The 27,848-nt window shown below is 36.0% G+C and overlaps 1 protein-coding gene across 1 annotated transcript in view; it reads right to left on the bottom strand.

Moving 5' to 3' along the window:
- Positions 1–27,848, bottom strand: part of magi3a (membrane associated guanylate kinase, WW and PDZ domain containing 3a) — a 156,796-nt gene that overhangs the window by 44,840 nt on the left and 84,108 nt on the right. The window contains exons 2-3 of the mRNA XM_058762909.1: positions 17,279–17,395; positions 6,132–6,251 (exon numbers count right to left, since the gene is read on the bottom strand). Coding sequence (XP_058618892.1) covers positions 6,132–6,251; positions 17,279–17,395 — 237 coding nt within the window. The remainder of the gene's footprint in view (positions 1–6,131; positions 6,252–17,278; positions 17,396–27,848) is intronic.

Genomic DNA, 27,848 nt, shown 5'->3' with positions numbered 1-27,848 from the left:
TCCTCCGTGTTTGCTTGAATTATTTTGAACAACTTTTGAAACTTCGTATTTCTAGCACATGTGTTTGTGCCTCAAGATGAACAAGCTGCTTCGGAAATATGTTACCACATTTTATTTGTCAGATCTCATTGTTTAATATACAGTTAAAGCTAATTTTTGAATTGCGTTTGTGTCAAAAACTGATTTTTAAAAAAATATGCGTTGTGGTACTCTTGTAAATGCACGTCATAGTCTGGCAAGGAAGAGAAAGAATTGTTGAATAAAGTTGTTATTTTTGTTTTCTTTGCGCACAAAATGCATTCTCGTAGTTTCATAAAATTACGGTTGAACCACTAATGGTCACATGGACTATTTTAACGATGTCCTTACTACCTTTCTGGGCCTTGAACGTGGTAGTTGCGTTGCTTTCTATGCAGGTCAGAAAGCTCTTGGATTTCTTCAAAAATATCTTAATTTGTGTTTCAAAGATTTTACTTGTTTGACAAGAGGGCGAGCGATTAACGACAGAATTTTCATTTTTGGGTGAACTATCCCTTTAAGAGCTGAATAACCTTAACATTCTCGCCCTGCAATTCAGTAAGGCACTATAAGACGTGTTTTTCAGGAAATGTCTTGATTATACCTGCGCACGCAGCACAGTAGAAAAGTGTGATCAAATCATGGCCATAATCATGCCATGTCACAGCCTCTAGGGTCTCCTGTCAAACAGCGGCCACAGCATGATGGATCGCTCATAAACAGCGCACTGCGTCATCCTTGATTAACGGCCATAAAAAAAAACAGCAAGAAGAAGGGAGGGTCGTCCACTGGGGTCTGAGATGATATTTCTTGGCATTAATCTGTGGGAGACTGCTAGGCGCTGTCAGAGGAATGGCAATGATTTGAAACCATCTTCCTTTCACCATTGCACACTGAATGGCATGCAGGAGGAAAGAGAGACGAGCTGATAGCAGGTAGTTATTTAACATTTGAGTGTTTCATGTCAAATAAATAACACCATGCCTGCTCCTGGGTCCCCGATGAACTGATGGAGGACGACAATTCACCCATGACGATCAACGAGCGAAACAAATACAGACTTGCTACTGAAATTTTTCCTGAATGATGTTTACTCTCTCACACACACACTCACCCAGAGTTGACTCATCTATAACCTTTACCCACTCGGGCCAAGTTGCAGTGCAATTTAAACATCATTGCACCAAAAATACAAATTAAAACCTGCAGTTTAGTCAGCATCTGCTAAGCTTTGCACAGAATCTTAACAGTTTAGTATCTGTTTTTGTTTTTGAGTATAACTGGTGAAAAAGTGTGCACTAAAGCAAGAACCCCCAAATATGAACTTGACGCTTTGGTTTGTGGTAAACATTCAATTTTACAATGTAATACGCTGAAGGAAAAGTTTGTCTCCCTTGGGAAAAGCACTTCAAAGCCTTGAGTTTCTTCGTGTGGGACACTGAGCAGACTGCCGAAGTACGGACAGATGGAAAACCGCATCGCCTAAAGCCTTTTAGATCCTATTGTGGGATGTTGGGGATATTGTTGTGGGCAGTGGGGATGCTGTTGTTCAGTGCTCTTGATTCTGGATCTACACAAACAGAACAGGGCTCTTGCACTCGTTCAGAGATGAGAAGGGCTCTCAAGCAGTTCTGTGGACATTATTAATGATAAAACTCATCCTGAGGAGAGATCGAAATCAGTGGTGCTCAACCAGAGGGCCTAAGCAAACTTCCGAAGGGTATTTAAAATGGCACAAAACAAGCATTAAAATAAGCCAAAACCGTAACTCTATAAGATTTAATTTGTTAACATTAAAGGTGCTGTATGTAGGATTGACACCCAGCGGTTGAACTAGGTATTGCAGTCCAAATTCAAAATATTGGAGACGTTTTTTTTCACCCGGCCCCTCCTCCTCAGACTTGACGCACACGCAGGTTGCCAGATTAACAACACCAACAGGAACGAGCGCACATGCCGATGAATGAAATTAAATACGCTGTGTTTTCCGCCAACTGGCAACCCACGGTGTCGAAATACAATTGGGTAAACTGACAGTGGGCGGGTTTCACAAACCATAACAAACACAGACATTCCGGGCCGGAATGCACGTTTTCAAAAGAGAATAACTGACTGTAGAATTGTTTTTCAGATAAACAAGTATGTTAACTTAGCATGTTTCTTAAATATCTGCAAACATATTATGGTATTTTTATGCTTTAGTAGAGTTAAAATCCTACATACAGCACCTAACACTAAAAATACTTCTAAAGCATTTAGTTAAAGTTCATTTTAACATTTACCAATACAGTATTGAAATCAAAAGTATCTGTTATTATTTTATGGACCTGAACTAACGAACTAACAATGAACAGTTGGATTTTTTTTTAAATTATTATTTTATTTCTAGACCTGAAAAAAGCCATGTAAATCATTAAAATCTTATAACTCCATGAGTATTTTTATAATGCATATGCAATTTTCTAGTAATGCCAAGCTCTAAAAAATTCCCCCCAAAATCCTTATCCAATAAATCGTGAACAACTGGAAATTCCCAGAGCCTTGGAGTCAAAAAGGTTGAGAACCACTGATCTAAATGATCACTCCAGGAACATGGCAGAGAGAAAGGGTGATTCGTCACTGCTCACTTCTCATGGAATTGTGGGTGTACGTGTTCTGTTTTCTAAACTTTGTCTACCTGTGTCATTCTAAGGTGGCCGTCCTTCAATATTCCACACTAAAGCAATCATTAGAAAAGCAAGGACACATGTAGGAGATTTTCCTCAAGGGATTCAAATGCAAGTTCTCATTATTTTTAATCACTGTTGTAAGACGACGACCCAGTGAAGCATTCAAACAGGACACTGAGAGTTTATGCCATAAAACTCAAGCATAACCAGTTACCGTTGATTACATCATGCTCCGGGCATGTTGAAAAACCGGTCATTTATTTCCTTGGCCTGAAAACAGCAAAACTCAACTCTGGAGAACACATAAAATCGCTCTCTATTGCATAAATCCAGCATTATCTTTAGCTTAGAGTTTGTTCTTCAGCATGGCCCTGAATTTATACAGGTGTACAAGACTTGTGAATGGTGAATGCCACTGGAAAGGACATAAAGCCTGAAAACGGACTTCCTGTTTCACACACTACCAGGACAAACCAGTCCAAAACCAGGACAGAATCTCTTCCTCTGCTTTTAAGGAGATGGAGTTGAACACACTACAGTCTGTTAACAATAACAGAACAGGAATGTGCCCACAAAAACATGTTTTCACAGAAGAATAGAGACCATCACAAACATCATCATATATGTGACCCTGGACCACAAAACCAGTCTTCTGTCGCTGGGTATATTTATAGCAATAGCCAAAAATACATTGTATATAGGTCAAAATTACTGATTTTTCTTTTATGCCAAAAATCATTAGGACATTAAGTAACGATCATGTTCCATGAAGACATTTTGTAAATTTCCTACTGTAAGTATATCAAAACATCATTTTTGATTAGTTATATGCATGGCTAAGAACTTCATTTGGACAATTTTAAAAGCGATTTTCTCAATATTTTGATTTTTTTGCACCCTCAAATTCCAGATTTTCAAATAGTTGTATCTCAGCCAAATATTGTCCGATCTTAACAAACTATATATCAGTGGAAAGCTTATTTATTCAACTTTCAGATGATGTATAAATCTCAATTTCGAAAAATTGACACTTATGACTGGTTTTGTGGTCCATAGTCACATGTTAGTTTAAGGAATGTTTATGGTCAAAGTCAAGTTAATCGGTGTAAGGGTTGTTCCTTATATTATATTATAAAAAAAAGGAGCCAGCAAGATTTTTAAACATTTTTGAAAGAAGTCTCATCTTCACTAAGGCTGCATGCATTTTATCAAAATACAGTAAAAACAGTAATACTGTGAAATATTATTGCAAATTAAAATAACTTCTCTTTATTAACAAATTTATTCCTGTAATTTATTCCTGTGATGGCAAAGCTGGATTTTCAGCAGCCTTCAGAAATCATTCTAATATGCTGATTCGGTGCTCAAGAAACATTTCTTATCAATGTTGGAAACAGCTGTGCTGTTTAATAATTGAGGAAACCGCAATACACTTTATCTTTTTTTACAGGATGAATAAAAACTCAAAAGTACAGCATTTATTGAAAAGAAGAATTTCCTGCAACAGTAAAAACTGTCACTTTTGACGAATTTTATTTGTCCTTGCTGAATAAAAGCATTAACTTCATTTAAAAAAATCTTATTGACCCCTAACTTTTAAACGGTAGTGTATATTTATTTAAATAATTCAATTATATTCAAATATATAACAGATCAAACAAATCAATAAATTGCCCTACAGGTACATGGGAAGCATATTTTGAACAAAACCGCAAACAAGTCCACTATTATAAATATATTTATAGGCTCAATAAATCATGCTGGTTTCAGGCATCAAATCCTTGTCCAGCATGTACCGACGTTCTTGCCAGATGTCATGGGAAGACAAGAAATCACTAACCAGAATTGGTGAGTGTGAAATTATCCTTCAAGCTAAAATCCCAAGACTCAAGATATTTCATGTAGATGGAAAGGCCCCAGTAAAAGTCACCCACTGTGACATGCCCATCGGACAGATTTACTTCTACACTCTGGAAACTACGACGAGACCTTCCCATTTAAAAAAAGGGCACTTAGTGACTCATCGAGGGATCATTAACCAAACCCACCTCCTTCCCACACGGCCAAAGGCTAGGACTTCGCCAAGCATTTACTGGGTTTATCAGTGAGGAACTCACTGGCTTTGAGGCTGCGACATTAATAACTCAGACCTTGAGATCCTTTAGGCATGTTACAGAGACGGTATGAATCACACAAGGTGAACGCCCTCTGCTCTGAACTATTTCAAGTCAGCAGAGGAGGTATATGCCAAATAAAAGAGTATGCAGTACAAACATCCAGCACACTTGTTTCCCTTAATTAACATAAAAACATGGGGAGTCAGCAACCGATGCTGCAACTACACAGTAATGTAGCCCACATTAATTTTTTGCTACGGTAATCTAAAGACTTTGAAAGCAATACTTTAAGAGTGAAGGAAACTGATGTTCAACATCAACTGAGATGACCTAGTTACAGAGCTTGTATTGAAATTCCACTTTCTTCTTTTTCATCTGCAATTAATTCAGCTTGAAAGCTATACAGGCTCCATCCAAACTTTGTTTTGTAGATAATTTTTTGCCTTAAAGGGACAGTTCACCACAAAATTAACATTCTGTCACTGTTTATGCACTCTCACTTCAATTCAAACCTGCACAGCTTTTCTGAGAAACAGAAAAAAAGTATTTCCTTTTGAACTGTTTTTGTTTGTTCAATGAAGGTCAGTGGGGTCCAAAACAATGTCCCATTGTAGGGACAAAAAAAAAAAAAAAGGTTCTAAATATCTTCTTTTGTGTTACACAGAAGAAAGTCATATTGGTTTGGAATAGGGCTGCACGATATATCGCATGCGATTGTCACGCGCATCTCGTCAGTAAAGCCAGTTCCGTGATTAGCGGTAAATCTCCATCACCTGTTTTCAAATGGAGCGCCATTTAATACACAGAGGCATAGTTCACTGACAAGCTACGCAATATCACGTTCAATATCGCAGGCAATTAAAGGAACCGGCTTTACTGACCAGATGCGCATGACAATCGCATGTAATATATCATGCAGCCCTAGTTTGGAAGGACATGAAGGTGAGTAAATGATGATTATTTATTGAATATTAATTTTTGGGTGAAATATCACTTTAAAGTTTGCTTTAAGGGACATTTCTGAGCTGTTGGTCGCTAGTAGGCTTGTCAATTCAACCTTATTTCCATTAAGTTCCATTACTGAATTGGTCTTATACATCTCCTTTACACTGTCGTGTTCGGTTACATGTTGATTCTCATGCACAGTAGATAGAAAACGAGATGCAGAATGCATTATTATCCTCTCTCACATTCATGCATCTTGCAAACACTAGTAGTTCCTTCTGCAAATATATCTAATTTAGATTGTGTTCTCAACAAGTATCTGTACAACATGCCCACAAGAAATGATCCTTGACCCTCAGAGCTCCTACACACGGTTTCATACCATCATATGTGCCACTCTCCAGTAGCAGGCCGCTCTCCTCCAGCACACGAAACTCCCCCACGCTGATGAAATTATAGTCCACTCCTGGAACCTCCCCTTCGCGAGGCTGCCTCGTGGTACCTGCCAAAGGCACACAGAATGATGAGTAACAAATTAAAGGAAAAATGCTCTTTTTGTGTAAAGGTATTACTTCAACTATGTACTTTTTTTTTTTTGGTTAAAAGGAAGGTGACACTGAAATTTTCTTGAGAAAATGTCAATTTTAAATGCCTTTTAGGTATAAATTTTATCACTTACCCTTGTACCACCCCCATACTTGTAATGAAAACATTAAAGTCATTATGGAATGGAAATAGAGAAACATCTATTTTTTCATATTGTGTCGTATATCTAAATGTAACAGATTATCAAAAATGAAAAAAATTATAAGGTGGATGTAAGAGATGGCCCAGTGGTTACAGGGAATAACTACAATCAAGCTGGTCAGAGGTTTTGGTGGATCCCAAAAAGGTGGTTTATTACCGTGAGGTGGGGAAAAAAACTACATAGTCAAATACTGGAATACAAAAAATTAAAAATAAAATAAAAACTGTACAAAACAAAACGGCAACAATGTGCAAACAAAGGCTACAACAAATACTTTGGTCCAATTTTCAACAGGGTCTCTCCTTTGGCTTTCAACAATAAGACTAACTTCTTAAGCTCTATAGCTCCTTATTTATAAGGGCTAGCTCCCTCTTCAGACTGTACCAAATGAACAAACAGGGTCCATACATACAATACATTATACACAGAAAAAAAGAAAATAATGAAACATTACACATATACACAAATAACAATCTATGTAAACCCATGGGTACTTAAACACACCATATAAAAATGAAAAAGGAAAAGAAAAGTAAAGAATTGTTCAGATGCTATCCCCCCTTCCCCCACACAAAACTACCAATGGTTCAGTCCAATAAGGGGCATACTAATGCTATAAAAACCAGTTTGATCCACATGGTCTGTTTGACGGTGCAGCATGAGACTGGAAGTCCAACAGCCAAAACAAAAAGGTTTTGGTGAAATTCTCACCAGAAATAAAGGTGATTCTGACTGAAATTAAACTGTGTTGTGACCTTCTTTAAAAAGAATAACTGATTGAACAAAATGTTGGCCAAAAAACAAACAAACAAGAACGACATGGTATCATACTCATTTGAAACAGGCAAAACAATTACACAACACCATGATGATTTAAAAGATGGTAAATGCCAGCATAATCAAGTAATGATGTGTGCATGTGTATCAAGTCCATGTAATTTCTTGTCTGTCACCAAGCTTACATTGTGACAGTGGAACTTGGTGTTATGCATTAGTCGTTAAATGAAATTTGAGAAGTGAGGATTTAACCCTGTAACCCTGTACCACAAAACCAGTCATAAGGGTCAATTTTGAAATTCATTCAAATAAGCTTTCCATTGATGTATGGTTTGTTAGGATAGGACAATATTTGAGATACAACAATTTGAAAATCTGGAATCTGAGGGTGCAAAAAATCTAAATATTGAGAAAATCGCTTTTAAAGTTGTCCAAATGAAGTCCTTAGCAATGCATATTACTAATCAAAAATTAAGTTTTGATATATTTACAGTAGGAAATTTACAAAATATCTTCATGGAACATGATCTTTACTTAATATCCTAATGATATTTGACATAAAAAAAAATCGATAATGTTGACCCATGCAGTATATATAAGCCATATTGCTGGTTTTTGTGGTCCAGGGTCACACACATACATATATATATATATATATATATATATATAAAATGATTTAAAAGCTATTGATGGCATTCAGTCATATTCATTTAGCACACACTTTTATCCAAAGCGACTTACAAATGAGTAATACAACAAGCGATTCATCATAAATCAATTTATTCGATTCATCTTCTGAACAAAATTATAAGTCAAATACTGTATCATAAAAATCTCATAATTCCAAAACCCAAAACAAGTGCATTTAAAATGTAATCTGAGTTTCACCTCACCTGAAATACACAATGATTTGTAAGCTAAATCATTCCTGTATATTTAACCTCACTCGTCAAACAAAAGCTGACAAAGATGTTAAGACTAAAACTTAAAACTCAAATAGCTAAATATAAAGGACATGAAATAGAAAGAATCTGAGCGTTGATCTCTGATCAATTTGAGCGTTGACCTCATTTTCTCTGCTGTATGAGGAACTGCAAACAGAAACTCTCTGCAAACATTCTGTCACTGAACAAAAGACAACATGGCTAACTTTTGTGAGCCTTTATTGTTGTCCTCTGTACAAGAGAGAACACAATGAATCATCTGCATCCATATTCTGCTGTAGTGTCTCTTTTTCGATCGTAACTACAGTTCACACTTTGCTTGCTTCATCACTAAAGTTTGTCAAACTTGACAGTCACACAGCAGCTACTGTGGGGCGAGAGCCCAGATGCCAGTTTCTGTGCTGGAGGAAGATAAACAAACAATTAGCTCTGCAGTTTGCACAAGCTACACAAAACACTGCCAGCTGCTTAAGCACCTTACCATCCACCCCAGCATGATGCCGCACAACTCTGCACTCCTCAGAACGTCACAAAGAAAAGACTGACCCTACTTGGCCCTCTCCTAAAACAATTCTTGCTCTTCAAAGACTGCTTTGAAGCACCAAATCTTTCTAAAAATGGAAGTTAGTGTTATGGTTTCACATATGAATTCTGTATTTTTATATCATGAAGAAGACTGAGGTGTGAGGTGTTTATTTTGTGGCATCAAAGAGAGAATGAATTATATTCAAAACTCATTATGTACTCATGGTCAGCTGTGAGATCCCTTAACAAGCTCTGGAAAAGTTTAAAGTCTTAAATCTCCACAAGTGTAAAAAAAAAAAGCAATCCTTTAAGATCGACCACCTTGGGCACTTTTTTTTTTTATTTCTGCATTCATTTTTTTATATCTGCGGATGAGGCAGAGAGGGGTTACCATTGAGCTATAACGGATATTAATGCCAGCAGGAGGAGGGAGGGAGATGGAGGCTTCAGTCGAGCTTCAAAGATTATGTGGCAATTTGGACTCCAGGCGTTCTTCTTTCCCCCTTTTTTTTCCGAAGGACATGGCTTTAATGACTTTTCTGTCCCCGTGTCCAAAGAGACGTGTGCAACAGTTCCATTCCAGACGTTTTCAGATGAGCGAAGGGTTTGACGGACAGTCAGTGCATCATGAAGGTAACCGATTTCAGACTACATTTCATAGTGACCACATTTGTTAAGTTCTAAAAATAAAGTTGGTGTTCTGAAGCTACACTGTAACTCAGTTAAAAATTTTAAGTCAAGTGGACACATTTTTTAGCAAAATGTTGAGTTTACAACAAATGTTTACAATATTTCTCTCAATGAACGTAAGTTGAGCAAACTCAATATTTTGATTTCTTCATTTGAGCGGTTAACTTCACATCACTGCGCATTGTGCCGTCACTCTGAACTGCTTCAAACATCAACAACAAGTCAAAGGGAGTGAATCTCTCCTGGTCGAGGTAAGTTCTTTTCTAACTTAATTTAATATAAAAAGTAAGCCAAATAACCTACACAGTTAGGTTTGTAAAATACAAGTTCCTAAAAGAAAGAATAATGCATATGCATATGCATATGTGAAACAACTGCTGTATTAATTCAGTGGCCAACAAAGTATACAGTGACATTGCCACGAAGAAACATGCATGAATGAGAAAATAAAGTGCAGGACGTGCAAAACAGATAGACACACCATAATGGTGATTATTCATGTAAACAGTCAGTTATGCCAGGTCTGAAGTGATAGTCAACAGCTGAGAAAAAAATTGCCTGTGTATCACTAAATTTGATCCGTGCATTAGCCTCATAAACATGCTGATATCTGTTCCCTTAATGTTACAAAAATAAAAGCTAAGACAACACTCACTGCTCTTGACTGAACAACCTTAGCAGCTTCAATAAGAATCAGTTTATTCCGAACAGTGAAGATATGCAGTATTTTTTACATGATTATTTAATTTTTGTATTATTTCTGACTTATTTCTGTACTGGTAAATATAGATACTGTGGCAGGAAAGCAAAAATGTTTATTACATTTGTATACTTCTTATGATGTCCTATTGTGTATAAAAAATAAAAATAAAAATTATAATAACAAAATACAATAAATAAATAAAAGAGTCATACCATATCACTCACACCAGCCTTCAATATATGCATTACAATATTTTTGAAGATATATAGATTCATTGTAATCCTGCGGGTAAAGTAAACCACTGTAAACGTATATAAAGAAAAAAAAAGAAAAAGAAAAAAAAGACAGATCATTTTTGGTCATACCTCCCAGCACTAGTTTGACACATTTTCGTAACTACTAGTTACTTTCGTAACTAAGGTTTTTTTTTGCTGCTCCATTTCTGCAAGTGCCATGAGTTTGAGCCTTATATAACGTATATTTGAAAAACAACACATAAAATTATATATAATTTTTTTAGTATTCTATACAGTGATAGCATGAAAGCTGTGTCAGTTAGCATTGCATTATAAGTACACTCTAAAAAAGATGGTTCTTTAAAGGTTTGTTACGTTTAGTACCACTTCTATTTAGAATTGAGTTTAGGGTTCTTTATTCCTGCCTTTTTGTTTTTAAAAACTGTAACTGTCAAAGCACCTCATTACTGGAGTTCAATCATCCAGCTACACAGACTGTCAACAGTTTCAACAGGTAAACTTCTTTCTTACAATGTCTATAAAGTATAACTCATTTTTTTATAACTGGTTTCCCAGAATCAATCATGTCTTTTTCTTTTTTAGTTTCTTTTTAATGTGACCAGCTCTGTTCAGTTAAGGATACTCTCTTCTTCTCCACTAAAGCCCGGCTCACACTGTGAGATTTTGGCCACGATCTGGTCGTCTGAAACAAATTTTGAAAATCCTAAAAGACTCCTATAATCCTAGGCTAAAATCTGTAGTCTTTGATCGCTGGTTTGACATGTTCACCGACAGCCGATTAATGCCTGTTGCGATCAAATTTCACCTCCGACGAAACTCTGGCAGTGTCAGAAGATTTGGTGCACAGTCCTGCAGTGCGACAACCACTACGATGAATGTCAAACTGTCTCCGTTTTTCAAGACAAGCTATGAGCAGAATTAATGCTAGAGAATTATTCTATCAGCCATAAACTCCGGCGCTCCCGTCCTCCGCTCACGGAATTAATCTGATATGTTGCCTTTTCTATATAAACACTGGTTGCGCCACTGTTTTCATGTGGGTGTGTAGAGCTGCATACGCTCTTCTTCTTAAATACGCCGGTATTGCCGCCGTTCATATACTTTTCATGATTGCATTTCGGTCCCGCGTGCAATGCAGTTCGCAGTCACTGGACGTGTATGGGTTGATAACTCCGGACAAGTTTTCTTGCGCGCACCCGTTTTTAACTCATCTTGACTTTCGTACAGTCTGACATTAATGACAACTGAGATCCCATAGTGTGACATGATCGTCATGTTCGTACAGTCTGACAAGAACAATCCTAAAGGACTTAAAAAAATAATAATAATAATAAAAAAAATAAATAAAAAATAAAAAAAATCGCACAGTGTGAGCCCGGCTTTAAGTAAGTAACAAAGATATTGAGTTTATAATCCACTGTTAGATTTTTCTTTTAGCTTTTTCTAATAAAATTATTACTTGGGTTTATGCATAAATTTTAAAGCTATATTAAAGCTATCCCAGTGCTTGTAAGTCTATTTTTGCTCATGGCCTTCATAAGCATAATTGTTTTTACACAAACGCATGGACACTCTTAACTTTAACTGTGTATTTCAGATGCATGAGATTCACAACCTCATCACTTGCAGAGAAACCACCACTCAATTACACCAAAATGATGGATTTAAAGGCATCACAGAGGATCCTGAGGATACAGTATTGTCATTTCTGTTACAAGTTCACATCTCTTATCAAAAATAGAAAAGTACCCAATTGAAACTACTTGCTGTTTTGTTTTCGTGTAAGTGTGTAAAACCCTAATACAGGCTGCAAGACATTATAATAAAAAAATAATAATAATAATTATATATATATATATATAAAATAAACTATTATCAGATTAACTATTTTCTAAACCCTAATTTTTGCAGCCCTATAATTGTGTCTCTTCAGAAGATTTAAACCCCTCAATTCAATTTCATTTATTATATATTTATATTACTATTTATGACCTCTTCTGACTTATTTCTGTACTGGTAAATATAGATAATGTGGCAAGAAATATGACTATTTATGACCTCTTTTTGAACGTTTTGAAGCGTCAAAGTTTTAGGTGAACAGCCTTTCAATGCAGGTATGAATCATTCAGATTTCATTAAAATATCTTCATTTGTATTCTGAGTATGAACAAGGGTTTAGAACGACATAGGAGTGAGTAAATGATGACAGAATTTTCTAAATAATTTTGGTTGAATTATTCCTTTAAGTGTTGAGTTAATAGTTTAAATATTTTGCTTACTGATCCAGCGTGTTTGTTGTATTATGGATGTGCTAAAGGTAATAGATGGAGCAAGATGAAAGTTTAAAGTTAGCTTCCTTTAAATTATATTTAGGGATTGTTGTGAATATTTTTGTTGTAAATATTGTTGCATGTCAATTATAATTAATGTAGTTGACCAAGTTCAAGAACTAAGTTGTGCCAACTCATTTTTTTAAAGTTAGACTGGTAGTTTACTCAACTTAAACCAGTAGTTTTACTAAACTTTTATATATGAATTGGCACAACTTCATCTACTAAAGTTGAATAAACTCAAAAATTCTTTGTAGCTGGTTACATTCATTTTTTAAGTTGACTCTACTTTTTATTTTTTTACAGTGTAGACAGTGCTAAATCACTATTAATTTTCTTCTGTGAACTGTAATAAATAAAGTATCAACTTAAGAAATCGGTGAGTCAGTGAGAGAACTAGATTAGTGAAAGAATCTTTCTTTTGAGCTGATTCTTTTTAATGAAGCAGTTGATCCATTCATAAACCTGAATGAACGAATCATTCAGACTGATTCTCTATTTCTACTCATTTATTCAATAATTTGTATTCTTCAAAATACAAAATTTTAATATGGAGAATAAAGTGAAAGGGGTTTGACACTGCATAAATGTGAGTAAATAATGTCATAATTTGCATATTTAGGTGAAATAATCTTTCAACAGAAAATGTCTAGGCATAGTAATTATGTGTAATGTGCCACTGCCTTAAAGTAATAATTCATTCAAAAATTAAATAATTTATCATTATTTATTCACTCTCATGTTGGTCCCCACCTGTAAAACGTTCTTTTGCACTTAGAAAAATACAGGTTCTCTATAGACATCTATGAACCTTAAACCATTGCACAAACGTTTTGTTATATTCGAAAAAGGTTCTTAAGATTATTAAAAAAAAATATGTAACAATAAATGGTTCTTTTAAGATCGGTTTCATGAAAAGTTCTTTGGAGAACCCAAAATGGTTCTTTAATGACATCACTGTGAAATCCCTCCCTTTTTTAACAGTATGTGGAACACAAGCAAATGTATTTTGAAGAATGCTGGAAATTAAACAACACTGGCACCCATTGACTTCCATTGTATGAACCAAAAAAAAAGAAAGAAAAAAGCATAAAGAAATTTTTCATATCATCCTCTTTTGTGTTCCATAGAAAAAAATAAAGCCATACAGGTTTGGAACAACATACGAGTAAGATATTTTCAATCATTTTTTATTTCTGGCTGAACTTCCTCTTTAAAACTGAGCAATTGAGCAATGTATTATTAAACACTGACTTCTATTAAATGGCAATACTGCTCCTCACTGTCCTTCACCTTTACTGTGATTAATAACTTACAATTAAATCATTATTTGATTATTTTACTTGACTGAAGCCTGGAAGATGAACTATGACAGTTCATTCTGACATTACTGCTACTACCGGCGCTATTAAATATAATTAGACCTGTCCATCATCTGGCTCTCAGCCCGATGCTTATGATTATACTGGATGGAAAAGTGTGAATGGAGGACTGTGTGTTGAGTCATGGCCCTGAACAGACCGTAACAAGGGCAGTGGATGAGAATGACATTAAAGATTCCAGGTGGGCCCACACACTGAGCCATGTCTCATGCAATGTTGAGCCACAGCAAACGAAACATCTGCTCAGGCCTGGTGTCCATTAAAATCCCAAATTACAAAGAGCCACATGCCAGGTGCAAGACTCACTAAATGAAAACAGCACAAACTACATCACATCTCAAAATTAACGGACAGAGACTAAATTTTTACATTTACTGAAGAAAAAAAAACCCTGTAAACCTTGCTGGTGCATAGCTTGCTGACACAACACTCTTTGGCTGTTGAAATGCGGTTGCTACGTGATTAAAGTCATAAAATCCCATTCCCAAGTGTGTGATATTCTGGTCCTTATGGCTCTGGAATTTCTTTGTTGTGTGGTGCACATGAGAAAATATTCTGAAGAACATTTTAACTGTTTTTTTGTCCATGAAATGTCCAATGAAGGTCAAAGGGGTCCAAAAAAACAACAACACCACACACATTAGATCACGTTAAATTTCACTACAAGAAAAAAAAAACAAAAAAAAAACACTAAGACATATTTTCTGTTCTGTTTCCCAAAAGAAAAAAGTCAAACAGGTTTGGAATTACAAAAAGAGTGAGTATATAATTACAGAACTTTTATTTTTGGGTAAAATATCCCTTAAATAGTTAGCATTAAATGTTTTTTTGAAAACTCTAACCCTAAGTATGAGCCATATTAATGATGATAAGTGCCTTAACAAACAGCACTAATTAAAAGATTACACCACAGCCCGAGAGAAAAAAACCACTAATTAAAGATGTGTGAGTAATTAAAGCATATGTTTCACTAATTCACTGGTTTGTGGCCAGACCACAGACTGTATTCTGCACAACAAAAGAGCAAAACTCATTCCGTGATTATGTACTGGTTTATTGGCATTGATGTTGTTAAGAAAAAAGATGGTTGTCTGTTCCAGACGGTCTGTAACTGAAAACTGTTGCCAAGAAATTACTGAGCCAACACTGGCAAGTAATACTACATTACCCAACAGGTTTAATCGATCATGATTATGTGACATTAGCTCAAATAGTACAGACGTTGGAAGTATAGAAACAGAAATTGGCACAAAAGAAATAGGGAGAGAAGGAATAATCTGTCCTCAAGCAGGCATCAGCGGCCTCCGGCATCTGCTTGTTAAAGCAGGCATGTGGCAGGAATCACACCAAGAACAATAACTGAAATGGTAAGTATATTAGCATCCACATTAACAGACAAAAGCGTTCCATTTATAATACGCGTGCGCTGTAGTTCTGTCTTCTGCTTCTATAAATACTGAAGCTCTTCAGTAAATTCCATTTGGACGTCAATGTTTTTACTGTTCATCAGCTGGGAAAAAAACATTCGGAAAGTGATTCCAATGAGACTGTTTCTCTGTGTTATCATCATTATAGTTGTGGTATGGAATTCTCTATTCTCATAGAAGTAGAATTAATATTAAAACTCTACAGTTAGAATTATAGTCATCGTCATTGCTGTGAACAGCCTAAAGAATGAAGGGACGCTGTGACTCATGACTCTCAGCTGGGTGAAGAGTCTGTTCTACCAGGTGAGGGCAGAATGGAGTGGAAGAGCATACGAATAACTCTAGAAAACACATGCTGAGTCTACTAACTCTTTCAACATTTCCTTTAGATGAAATTACTGCGTTCAAACTAGCACTCGGCACCAGCATTTCTGGGTTCTCGAGAGCGGTTTTAGATTAGACGCTCATTTAAATTCAGCTGAAAATGACCAAAAAGTGCTGTGGGGTTGAAACATCATTTCCAGCTTTGTTTAGCGGACGAGGACAAATATATTTTTTACACAGATCACAATTCAGATTCCAGTTATCAGATCACATCTGCCCTAATAAAACCAATTTCACCTTTTAAAGGGGTTGTGAACTGAGAAATCAAAATTCCCTTTATCTTTTGATATATAAGAGGTCATTGTGCTATGAAAACAATCTGTAAGTTTCAGAACTCAAAGCTTTCTCGTATTTAAAAAACAGCTTATATTGAAGGCAGTCTGCCGAAACGACAGGTTGTGGAATGTGCCACTTTATGACATAATAGTGTGGCTAAACACCACCTCCGCAGAAGATGATCAACGCCTCCTTCTACATCGCTGCCTGTTTAGCCCACTGATTCGTGTATGTAGTATAAATAACGAGAGAGGCAAACGCAGGTCTACGCAGAAACCAAACAATAAACTTTATTTTTAATGAAGTATCAGTAAGAACTTGTTCCTTTGTTCACTTCAATTTACCTCAGATTCATTTACAAACAAGGCACAATTCGACGCTGATAGGGGTGGGACAATAAATTGATATGGCGATATATCGTGATCCTTCTCCATGCGATACGAGAATCGATATATGGTGTCAAATATCGATATTTTAATTAATACAATAAGGTGCTCTAAATAGATTTCCCTGCTCACAGCGTCTAAAAATGCTTGGAAATCGCAGCCGCACCATTTACAGCTTCTTTTCAAAAGCGCACTGACTCTGAGCAACCATGAACCGCGTTCTCTATGAAGATGGTGAAATGTGTATTTAAGCAATGAATAAGACATGCATATATCTGGGTTGTTTTGTAAACAATTAAAATAAATGAACAATATTAAATTATATACTGCTTAACAGGCCATCAGAACTGCAATACTGCTCAATGCGATCACTAAAAGCTGCTTGACTGAAAAACCCGGAAGCAGTGATTGCCTGTAATCATTTCATCTACTGTTCATCACACAGTGCACTATATAGAAACCAGGAGCGATTTCATACGCAGCTACAATGCTGACTCCAATACAACCAGTCTAATGCGTTCACAGCACCCATCATACCACCCTTTGAAATTACGGACTGAAGAAGTGTTACTGACACCATAATTATTGTCTGAGCAGCCGGAGTCATGGCAGAATCATCTGAGTGTGACCTACACTAACACATTTAATGAGTTCTGAGGATCTGAGCGAGGTCAGACGTGTGAATGTGTGTGGTACTCACAGGGAATGGTGCGCAGGTACAGGTTATCTCTGATCACCTGCTGGAGCTTGTGGTCCAAAGAGCCTTTCTGGAACTGCAGGCTGAGGTAATGACGCAGATCCGTGTTTAACACCTTACCTGCAGAGACACATTGAATTTGGGTAAACTTTGGGTAGTTTGAGTACAAAAACAGCATTTGCAAACTATTTTGCATCTATATTGTGATGACTGAAACAGGATATTTATCATTCCAAAATATGTATGTAGGTTTGTCTTGTGTCACCCATTGATTTTATTCCTCAGAAATTGATCAGATCAAGCTAAGCTGCTCTCTATAAAACAGATTATATTAATAATATTGTATTTTTTTATGTATGTATTTATTTATTTATTTATATTGGAGTACCAAATCAGCCTAGTATAATGATTTCTGAATGATCATATGACACAATTTTATTTCACAATATTATAGTTTTTATTGTATTTTTAATCAAATAAACGCAGCCTTAGTAACCATAAGAGACATCTCAAAATTATTAAATTATTTTTTAATTATTATAAACATTTGGTCAGAAACACAAACATTCATGCATTTATGATTATTCATTTTCCTAACAACAACAACAAAAAACGGCTCTTGATGAGAAGAGCATTATTTGCTTAAAAGTTTTGTAAACTGCTATTAAAGAAACTTGTAGAATGATATATGTGTAAAATGATGTAAGATTTCTATTTTTATACAGAAATTTGATAATCTGTGACTGAGCTCTGCTCATTAGCAACAGCTGTGCGGGTGACAAACAAAAAGCAAACAAACAAAAGTGAAAAACTGTCAGTTGCAAATGAGGTGAATATAACTAAATCATGCTAAAATCTGGAAATCGTCCCAGTCTTCCTTCTGATTAAATGACAACCTTGAGATGTGCAGCAGGAGGTCCAGCTGTTTCTAGCGCTACAAAAAAAATAAATAAATAAATAAATAAAAATTTACTGGCTTCCCTTCAAGAGCATCCAGATGTGTGAATGCAAGATGAGTGCTAACAAAACAATGCAGGTTCTATTGCTGTGCTCTTGCAGGAAAAGTGCCAGGAGTTCAGGCGGAGTTCAAGGAAGTGTGGAGGCGGTGCAAGTCATCCTGGAGGAAGGAGGGGAGGAGAAGACCCTCTGAATTAGAGAATGACAGACTCGGAGCCAAGTTTCCCCTGGCGAATTAAATATGGGAGGGAGGAGAAGAAAGCGACGCCTCTTTGAGCAGCTCCAGTCTCCAGCTGTTGGTATTACGCAGCTGATGATCTCTGGGTGGAGAGGATATGCTTTGAAACTGTGCCAGTCACATGACTGCTGCATCAATAAGCATTGTTTCGGACATCGCAGCTGCTGAACCCGCCTGGCTGTCCTCACAGACCTGTGTGATCATGGATCCCGACACACTCTGGCATATAATTACAGGTAAAAGAGCCCCTCACGCTACTTCAAAAATGGGTCAAGCTAAACCTTTGCAATGTCCTGACATCTGGAATCAGCATGTGCTGTTAATGTGGAGTCAAAAAGTTTGCAGGGCTCAGCGCAGACAAATTTTTTCCTCTGTAGTTCAACATTTTTACTGGTCCCACTACAAATTATTATTCATTATATTTTAATTATAAAATAATTATTTGATATATATTTATATATATATATATATATATTTTTTTTTTTGTATTTGCTAAGATATATATTTTTTGTTGATTAACAGTTTTTAGCAATGCATTTTCATATTTGAAAAATATTTGTTTATTAAAATTATTTTCTTTACAAAAATAAAATTTGAGAAGTTGAAGATATTATTATTATTATTATTATTATTATTATTATATTATAGAATTATTATAGAAAACCAAATGTTGCAAGGGAAAAATAGATGAATGAAAATAGATTAATTTGGCAGTGCAGCCATTTTCAGCAATGCATTTTTATATTTGCTAAAAAAACAAAACAAAAAACAAAAAAACAGTATATTGTTTTGTTTTTTTCATTAAAGTTGCAGTCCGTAACTTTTTTCGGTTAAAAATGATCCGAAATCAATATTTGAGCAAGTGCATAACCAGCCAGTGTTCAAAACTATCCTCTTACTTTAGCCCGGTTAGGTTATAATAATATTTTCTAAAGTGAGTGGTACGGGTAGGTTTTCGCCAGAAATTCGAGCATGGCACTGCGTCATTACGTTACGTCTGTAAACATAAAGAAGTTGTCCCGGCTAGTAGGCTATCGCATGTGAGGATCCTGCAGGTGGAAGTTTATAGCCTTTTCTCACAGCAGCTAGAATAATTAAATGTATCATTTTGATGGCGGATTGTAATCCAGAAAGGATTGTGTGTTTATGAAACACATGTGAATGAAATTAAATTATATTCCAGTTTTAAACGTGCTTCTGATTACAGATAGCCTGGGATTACACAAGATTTGTTTTTAAAGAAAACCAGTTCGAAGGGAGCATAGTTTGCTTTTTGGGTTAAAAGAATTTCTTAATATGAAATTCTAATGGCATGACAATTAGATATTAGACTGTACAGAAATTGAAAACTACACGCTAATACACACTATACTCATAGTCACGCAATGCTGATGTTATAAGCATTAATCATTTGAGAATAAAGTATAACAATAATAATAATTTGCACTGTTTGATGTGATATGAGCTAACTGATCGTTAGATTTAAATAGCGAGATTTATGGTAATGCTTTTTTCCCTCAGTTGGTCAGAACAAACGTGGCAGACTTGTTACTTGTTCAGATGGCAATATACGGTGAAAATTCTTATTTGGGTCATATATTCCAAGACCTAGGCTAGAATCTGTGATTGCGAAGTACAGTAAACATCCACACCAGTGCGTGACTGACTGCCACACATTCACCTCAAAACATTAGATTCATCTGCGCTGCTGCCGTGCCAACTCACAACTCACGCAAGCGAGATAATTCTGCACAGAGCTGCAATTCCAGGTTTTCAAACAGAGATGGCGACAAAGAGGCAAAACTTACGATTTTTTTCCAACAAAAATAAAACATGATATTTTATTATGATATAATATAATATATGATGTTTATTTTTGAAAATCATATAAAAAAAACATGTTCAAGATCAATGAAAATGCAGCAGTGGACTTAAAACTCATTCTCAGACTGGCCCCGGGTCATTGTTAAGTAAACAAAGTTTTCAGGAATAAAAAATATTTTGAATTTTTCTTCTAACTATTTTATGCTTTGTTGTAATTAAAGCAAAAAGAGAGACAAACCAAATACTAAGTCAGTAGGACTGAACATGAACTTCACTGTAAATTCAATGTTTCAGTCCAACTGAAAAGAATAATACTTCATATGGCCTCGAGAGAAACACCATTTGTGCCTAAAGACAGAATAAATACAAACATGTTGTGCTATCTCTGGCTAATTTCGAATGCAAGGTAATCAAAACAAGTCTCTCCCCAAGCAATTCTCTCTTACGGGGAATGAAATGGATGGCCCACTGTGATTGCAGATTAGCCTCATTTCATTGGTTGACTTCGACGCATAATCTTGCTCCAATCTAAATGTGCTCAATGTGCCCATCATTTTCATTTAGATTTCTGGTATTAATTCCACCTCTATGGCTGTTTAGCAAGACATTACAGTGTGTCTGACTTTTTCATTCTGCAGCGCTCATTTCCAATAGTGTGAAACATGATTTATTGCTGCCGTTCATTAGGGAGTGTCTTGGTCCAGTCCGAGTGCGTATTGAGAGCTGCAGTATGAAGTGCTGAACTATGCTGAATGAGGCCAGTTGGGACCGCTAGGGAGGCTCTGTGAGTCATACTGTGAGACCTCAAAGGAGAGGCAGGACGAGTGGAGAGAAGCCCCCCAGACTCCTCTTACACTGACATCACCGGCTCCAGCCACCCACACCTGGAAATAATCAGCAGCTCAAGAGCATGAAACGCACTGGGAATGTTTTCAGTATCACACAGGAGGTTATAAATCACACAAGGTGGCGAAGCAAATTAATCATATTGTGAATCGTAGTAATAAACTGTATTTTAGAATGCTTGATCAAAATGTTGATTCTGACCAAGTGGTTTTCAATCTTTTTGACTCCAAGGACTCACTTTGTCCAGGCCCTCCTATCTAAGCTAACTCTGTTGCAACAAAAACAACCCCCAAAATATGATTTCAGTTTATTGTTCATTTTTATTTTAGTGTGTTTTATATCATTTTAATTAGGATTATGTTAATATAACTACATTTTTTTTTTTTATGTATGTATTGGGGCCCAACAGGCATTTTGCTAAGGCTCTTTAACCCTAATAAAAACAAACTAAATTATACTTATTTTACTACTACTAACACTTTTATGATTATATTATTGCAACATACTTTTAATATTCTTTTGAGATATTTGTTATTTAAATAAATAAAACTATTAAAAATAATAAAAAAGTGAAACTCAGGCTAATTGCCTTACAGACATGAGGAATATATCTACAGAAAACTAGAAATGTCTACATTAAAATGAACCAATTAATTAAAAAAACTTTCACTTTTGCCGTATAGTCATTACATATGCTTTACAGAAAGCTTTATGCACGGTACCGAATTTGTATGATTTGTGAAAAGTTGTACACAATTTACAAGGTGGCAAATTCGTAGGAATTCATATGAAAGACCACACATAGCCCCACCCCCTAAACCTACCCCTCACAGAAATAGTGCAAGTGAGGTCATACGAATTCCTACAATTTAGCCACCTCGTAAAATACGTATGAATTAGTCACGAGATAGCGTTGGCACTTGAGCGTAGAACAGGCTATATATTAAAGGCTCATTATGGTTTAGGTCCCCACCCCAATTCAGAGGCATGGGAAGTGGGGGTGCTGAGGGTGCTGCAGCACCCCCTGTTTTTTTCTGTGGGCAACTGTTTAACTGTTGGGAATAAAAGACTGTTGATTTAAAAACAAATTTTTTTAAATCAGAGTGTCTATTTAAGTGCAAATAGGCCGGTTGTTGGCAGAGGCTATTTACACTAACTCCACCCACAAACGTATGATTGGGATAGTCAAATTTGCAAAAGACGATCATCAGTCGTCAGATTCAGTGGCGCAGATAGTAAAGCGTCTGTCACACTCCTTTTGACATGATCGACCGGGGTTCGAATCTGCCTTTTGGATTCCCTTTTCAAATTTCAAATCACATCAGAAAAGCATTTATTTTTTAATACAAATGAAGGAAATAATCAAAAAGTTGAAAAAGTATTGGGTAGGGTTAGGGTAGGTGTAGGGAGGGCTGGCATCCATTTAATAATTTGAAATAAAATAAAAAAATTAAAAATGTTGGTAAGTTGAGGGTGAGTAAATGATGACAGAATTCTTATTTTTGGGTGAACTATTTCTTGAAATTTTTACATTTACATTTATTCATTTAGCAGACACTTTTATCCAAAGCGACTTACAAATGAGAATTTAAAAATTGAATTTTTAACACATAGAAACAGATCTGTGAGGGCCATTTTAAATGTGGCATTCAAAAGGCACTTCTTGTACAAAAAGTATAATTTGCGTTCACTCAATGCCAAACAAGGGCTTTTTATGTGGGGAAGGCTTTCAAAGCTAGTGATGGTTTTCAAATTAAGTTGTACAACAAGGTCCAAGAGCTACACTGTGTAATTCTTTGGACATTGTAAAATGGGAGGAATTTAGGTCAGGCCACAATAGCTTTGCTTCATCCTTCATCGAGTATTGTACAGTAGCACGCAGGAACGTGCTCCATGTTCCCAAGAAAAATTCTGCATGCTTGCAATTCATACAAACCTGTCTATACGACGCTGTGCCAAAAGCCTTTACCCCAGATACGGCTGAAGATATTTCATTAAAGAGTTACAAAATGCCTGTAGCTCTCATTGTTGTGTGTTCTCATACATGCAGAGCAGCAGGAGACTTCAGGACATTAGCCAATCATATACATGGACGTGTCCATTGTTATTTTGATGACATTCTCACACACTAACACTCACTGAAACCCCCCACACACTCATTCTATATCAGCCTAGGTCTTTGTTTACAGAACAAGGCGCTCTTTGTGGCTATGCTGTCAGGTAGCGTTAGCGAGCTGTGTCATATCTCTGGGGTGTCTCCCACTAGACCGCACCAAGTTCCAGTCACTGTACTGCCAGGCTGCCCATGGGAGCCACGGGATACAAAAGCTCCTTTTGTGCCTCATCATCCAGGCATTAGAGCCATTTTCATCAAGGTGGAGGGGGTCAGGCATGGACACAGAAAGAATCCATGATGCAATACCATAGCGCTGATCTATTCTTGTACAAAAGCTTCGAAGACGAAGAAGATTTTCACCTCACTTATCCTTTTATTATTTGGCTAACTCTTTTTATGTGATTTACAATAGTTATGCTCTTATCCTCTTGGCCAAATGACAGTAATGATCGGAAAAGGTGATTTCTCCTCAGACATGCTACAGTAAAATGCCAGGGAGTGGGAGTGTGGAATGGAAGTATACAGACTTTACTTGGACTAGATGCCATATTCTATCTGACCAGGGGCGTAGGAGTGATCTGAAAAGTGAGAGGGGTACATTAAAAACCTTATTAACTTGGCTCATGAATATTAATGAAGTCATGTTTGCCCAGTAGATGATTAGCACTTGCACATTCTTTCACTGCACCGCCAAAGTCATTGTACGAGTGGCCGGTAATACTTTTTTTGTTCGCACAGCATCCGAATGTTAAAATATGTTTATTACACAAACAACTGCATTGGAAAGGTGGAGGAAACATACACCCCCCCTCCACAACCCTACTTTGGGCTGTTCAATGTGTCATACTGTCTCAGCATACTAAGTTACATATCATTTTACTAAGATTGAAGTGTTTCATTGGCTGAATGATTGACCGCGATTGTAGGTACACCACCACTGTAGGTATGACATTTTAAAGGACTCTCCAACACTGTAAGTCTAGTAACACTGTTTTAGCTGAAGCAGAGAATGTTCAATTTGAAGAAAACATAAATATTACTGTCATTGGCATAAGTAAATCAGCATCAGGAAGATACCAACAACCATATTTCCAGCTGACTGTACTGTACCTTCTGGATTCACAAGCCAAACAACACTACAATACATGCAGAGACGATTACAGCAAACAAAGGCTGAGCTGAAACGACTTACCAACATTTGCACAAACATTGCGTGATCCCATGAGTCTATTATTTACGCATGTCGAAGGAAAAGCCAACTGAATGCACCTTACCACCTTTCCTCTTCAACACCTTCTAGTATATCTTCAGGCATGACTACTCTATTTGCCAATATCAAACAAAAGAAACACAAATAGACTCACATGACTATGAGTTCACAGGAGGAGTCTACATAGTCAGCCACCCACCTGTGTGTTGTACAAACACTGTACCTACAGGACAATGCTTACACAACACCGTCACCTCAGCCCTGGAAACAATCCCACATGCTGAGACCCCTTCTTTATTCAATTAGGAGAGCAATATAAATGCCACAGATAAACCATCACCAGGAACTAACAAGGCCATGTTATGACAGTGGTCCGGTGGAGATTCACGGGAAGCCCACTGAAGAGCTAATTAGCCGGCAGAAAGAGGCGCTTGGCAACTCGGGTCCCGCTTGCTCTCTGCTTGTTAGATCTGCAGGGTTTTGTTGGCTCACAGGGCCCAAAGCGAACACACAATTCATTCAAAAGTTTCCTGGGGAATTTTACATTTTGTCTGCATTTGTAACCAAGAGAAAATAAACGTTTTTCTTTCTGCATATAGTGGCCTCCCAAAATAAAAGCCAAACATAAAATGAATAAATTTATTGTATTCAAAGTATTCGAGAGAGAGAGAGAAAAGAATACTTCTGAAAACTAAACAAATATTGCACATAAATAAATATATAAATTATACAATTATATATAAAAAGACATATCTTTTATAAATATTATATATGTATGTGCAAATAGATAGATAGATCAAGTTTATATAGTTCATTGTTTAATAAAATATATTTACAATATTTAAAACAATGACAACAATAAAAATGAAATAAAATAATTTTGCTTTTATTTCACATTTTAATTTATAATACATATTATACAAGTATATAGAAACTGAGAAATTTAAAAATACGATACTTCATGTTATATTGTATTATTAAAAATAAAATACAAAATTATTACACTATTTTAATTATTAAATACATTTTATATAATACAAATAATATAAAATAAAATGTTACTTTTTATTTTACTTTATTTTTAAATATGTAATTTTATTATTATATATGTATTATGTATTATTTTGTATTGTACAATTTTATCTCTTTACACATTTTTACTTGCATATATTTTTATATAATACAAACAATATAAAATACAATTTTACTTCAATTAATTTTTAAATTATTTACATTTCATTATTACATAAGTATTATATTTTCTATTTTTCATATATATTTAAGCACATCTTAATTCTTTGTGAAAAGAACATTTTCTTTTAAATCAGTTCTATTTAGTTGCATTTTTGTTGCTATTTTATCTAACGGATACATCTATGCTATCTTCAAAAACCGAGGTGAAAGCATCTTTCAAACAGGATGTTATGCAAACATTGAATTCATGTGTGTGTTAATGCCTTCCTACCTCTTCACAGTGCTTGTGAAGATGGTCTTTTTCAGGTTTTGGGACGCAGCCTCTGTTCCGAACTCCCATGAATCGCAGATAAAGGCTAAAAACAACAGCACCCTCAGGCCATAACACGCCACGACAGTTTCACACTCAAATGCCTGTGTCCTCAATCATCAAACCAGCAGTGAGCATGCCCTGCTTGGCACCGGCACAAAACCCAACCACAAGAATGAGACGAAAATCTGGAGGGAGGAATCAAATATTCACAATCTCACCAGCAAAATCTCTTCTGCCTTGAGTTCATAACACTCATAAGTGCACCCGTGATATTCATAACTATGCCCCCAGTGTCACAGGAAGCCATACATGAAAGGAACAATCACACAAAGGAGTCAAGAACAGAGAGATCTGTAGAAATCTCGAGCCCGCGGCTGCCTCCTCCCTCCGTCCATTCGGCTTTGTAGTGTTCGGTGCACCACAGAGTTCCAGTTCGAAGCGTCTCATCTCTTCCTTTCCCATCAACTCCACGATGGAGCCAAAGAACTTACAGGAGCTTTTGAAGGTCCTGCATGAACCTTCTGGGAGAAAGACTGAAATGGCAGAGATAGGTAGAGCAGAATCAAAGCTGGGCTTTCTATGATCCTCAAGTTATGTCTGGAGATTTTTTAACATGCTTTTGAAATGGAGAAGCAGGCTGCAATCTCTTTCAAGACAGACAGCAGTGACACTTGTGGCATAATCTAAGTTCTTGGAAGAAACATTTATAACCCCAAGTTACATGCCAGCCACTTAGTGTTGTGTGTGGAGCCGTGACCTCGGCCGTTCTCCCGGACTGTTGTTATGCTGCGCTCGTGCTGTCTGACTGAAACAAGGCCTTGTCAGTCCACACGGCGGCCGCTCGAAATGTGCCAGGAGAAGCCTGCAGGCCATCTCAAGTGTGTCTCGTTAACACGCAGATTTGCATAAGGGGATCTGTGATCCTGAATACATGTCTGATCCTGTATCACCCACCTATCTTCATATGAAGTGAATGGAAGTAATTTTGAATAAAAGCTGATTTTGTACACTGTGTGTGCATACAGTACATGTATTATTCCTATTAAGCAGTACATTTTCCAGTCACCATCATATATTATATAATATTCTGGGTAAAACATTCTGGAATAAATATTAAACATCCTCCAGGAAGAGACATTATTTTCTGTGTAAATATGTGTGGTCAGTATGTGTTTTTTTTAAAAGGAAATTAATACTTTTATAAAGCAAGGGTGCATTAAATTGATCAAAAGTGACAGTATTTTTGATTAATTTAACATGTCCTTGCTTGAAATTTTTTTTAAATGTTACACAATTTTTTAAATTTATATAATATATATATATCATGGTATGATAAATCTAATAAATACTAAGCAGCAAAACTGTTTGCAACATTGACAATAAGAAAAGCATTTACTGAGCACCAAATCAGCATAGTATAATGACTTCTGATTTCTGTGACATCATGCTTTGCATCACAAGAATAAATTACATTTTAATATATTTGAAGAGTTCATTTGCAAAAACAAATAACTCCTTTTTAACAATTTTCAAAAATCATGTTTTTTCATTGTGCATTCCAATTAATCTCAATCAAACTGCAGTCGGGTTATTTTGATTATGTTAAAAATAACTAAAAAATACAGCTAACTAACACAATAAAACTCAAAAACACGATAACAAAAAACATGATTTTTGAAAATTAAAAAAAAAAAATCTGTTTTTGCAAATAAACTCTTCATATTCAAATAGAACAGTTATTTTAAACTGTAATAATATTTCATAATATTACTGTAGTTTTTTGTTCAAATAAATGCAGCACTGGAATGCAAAAGACTTAATGCATAATCTTACTGACCACAAAAATTTGTATCAGCTAATTTGTTGGAAATAATC

This window comes from Onychostoma macrolepis, chromosome 23, assembly GCF_012432095.1.
Source record: "Onychostoma macrolepis isolate SWU-2019 chromosome 23, ASM1243209v1, whole genome shotgun sequence".
Lineage (NCBI taxonomy): Eukaryota > Metazoa > Chordata > Actinopteri > Cypriniformes > Cyprinidae > Onychostoma > Onychostoma macrolepis.
The sequence above is the reverse complement of the archived record's forward strand: the minus strand, read 5'-3'. Positions and strand labels throughout refer to the sequence as shown.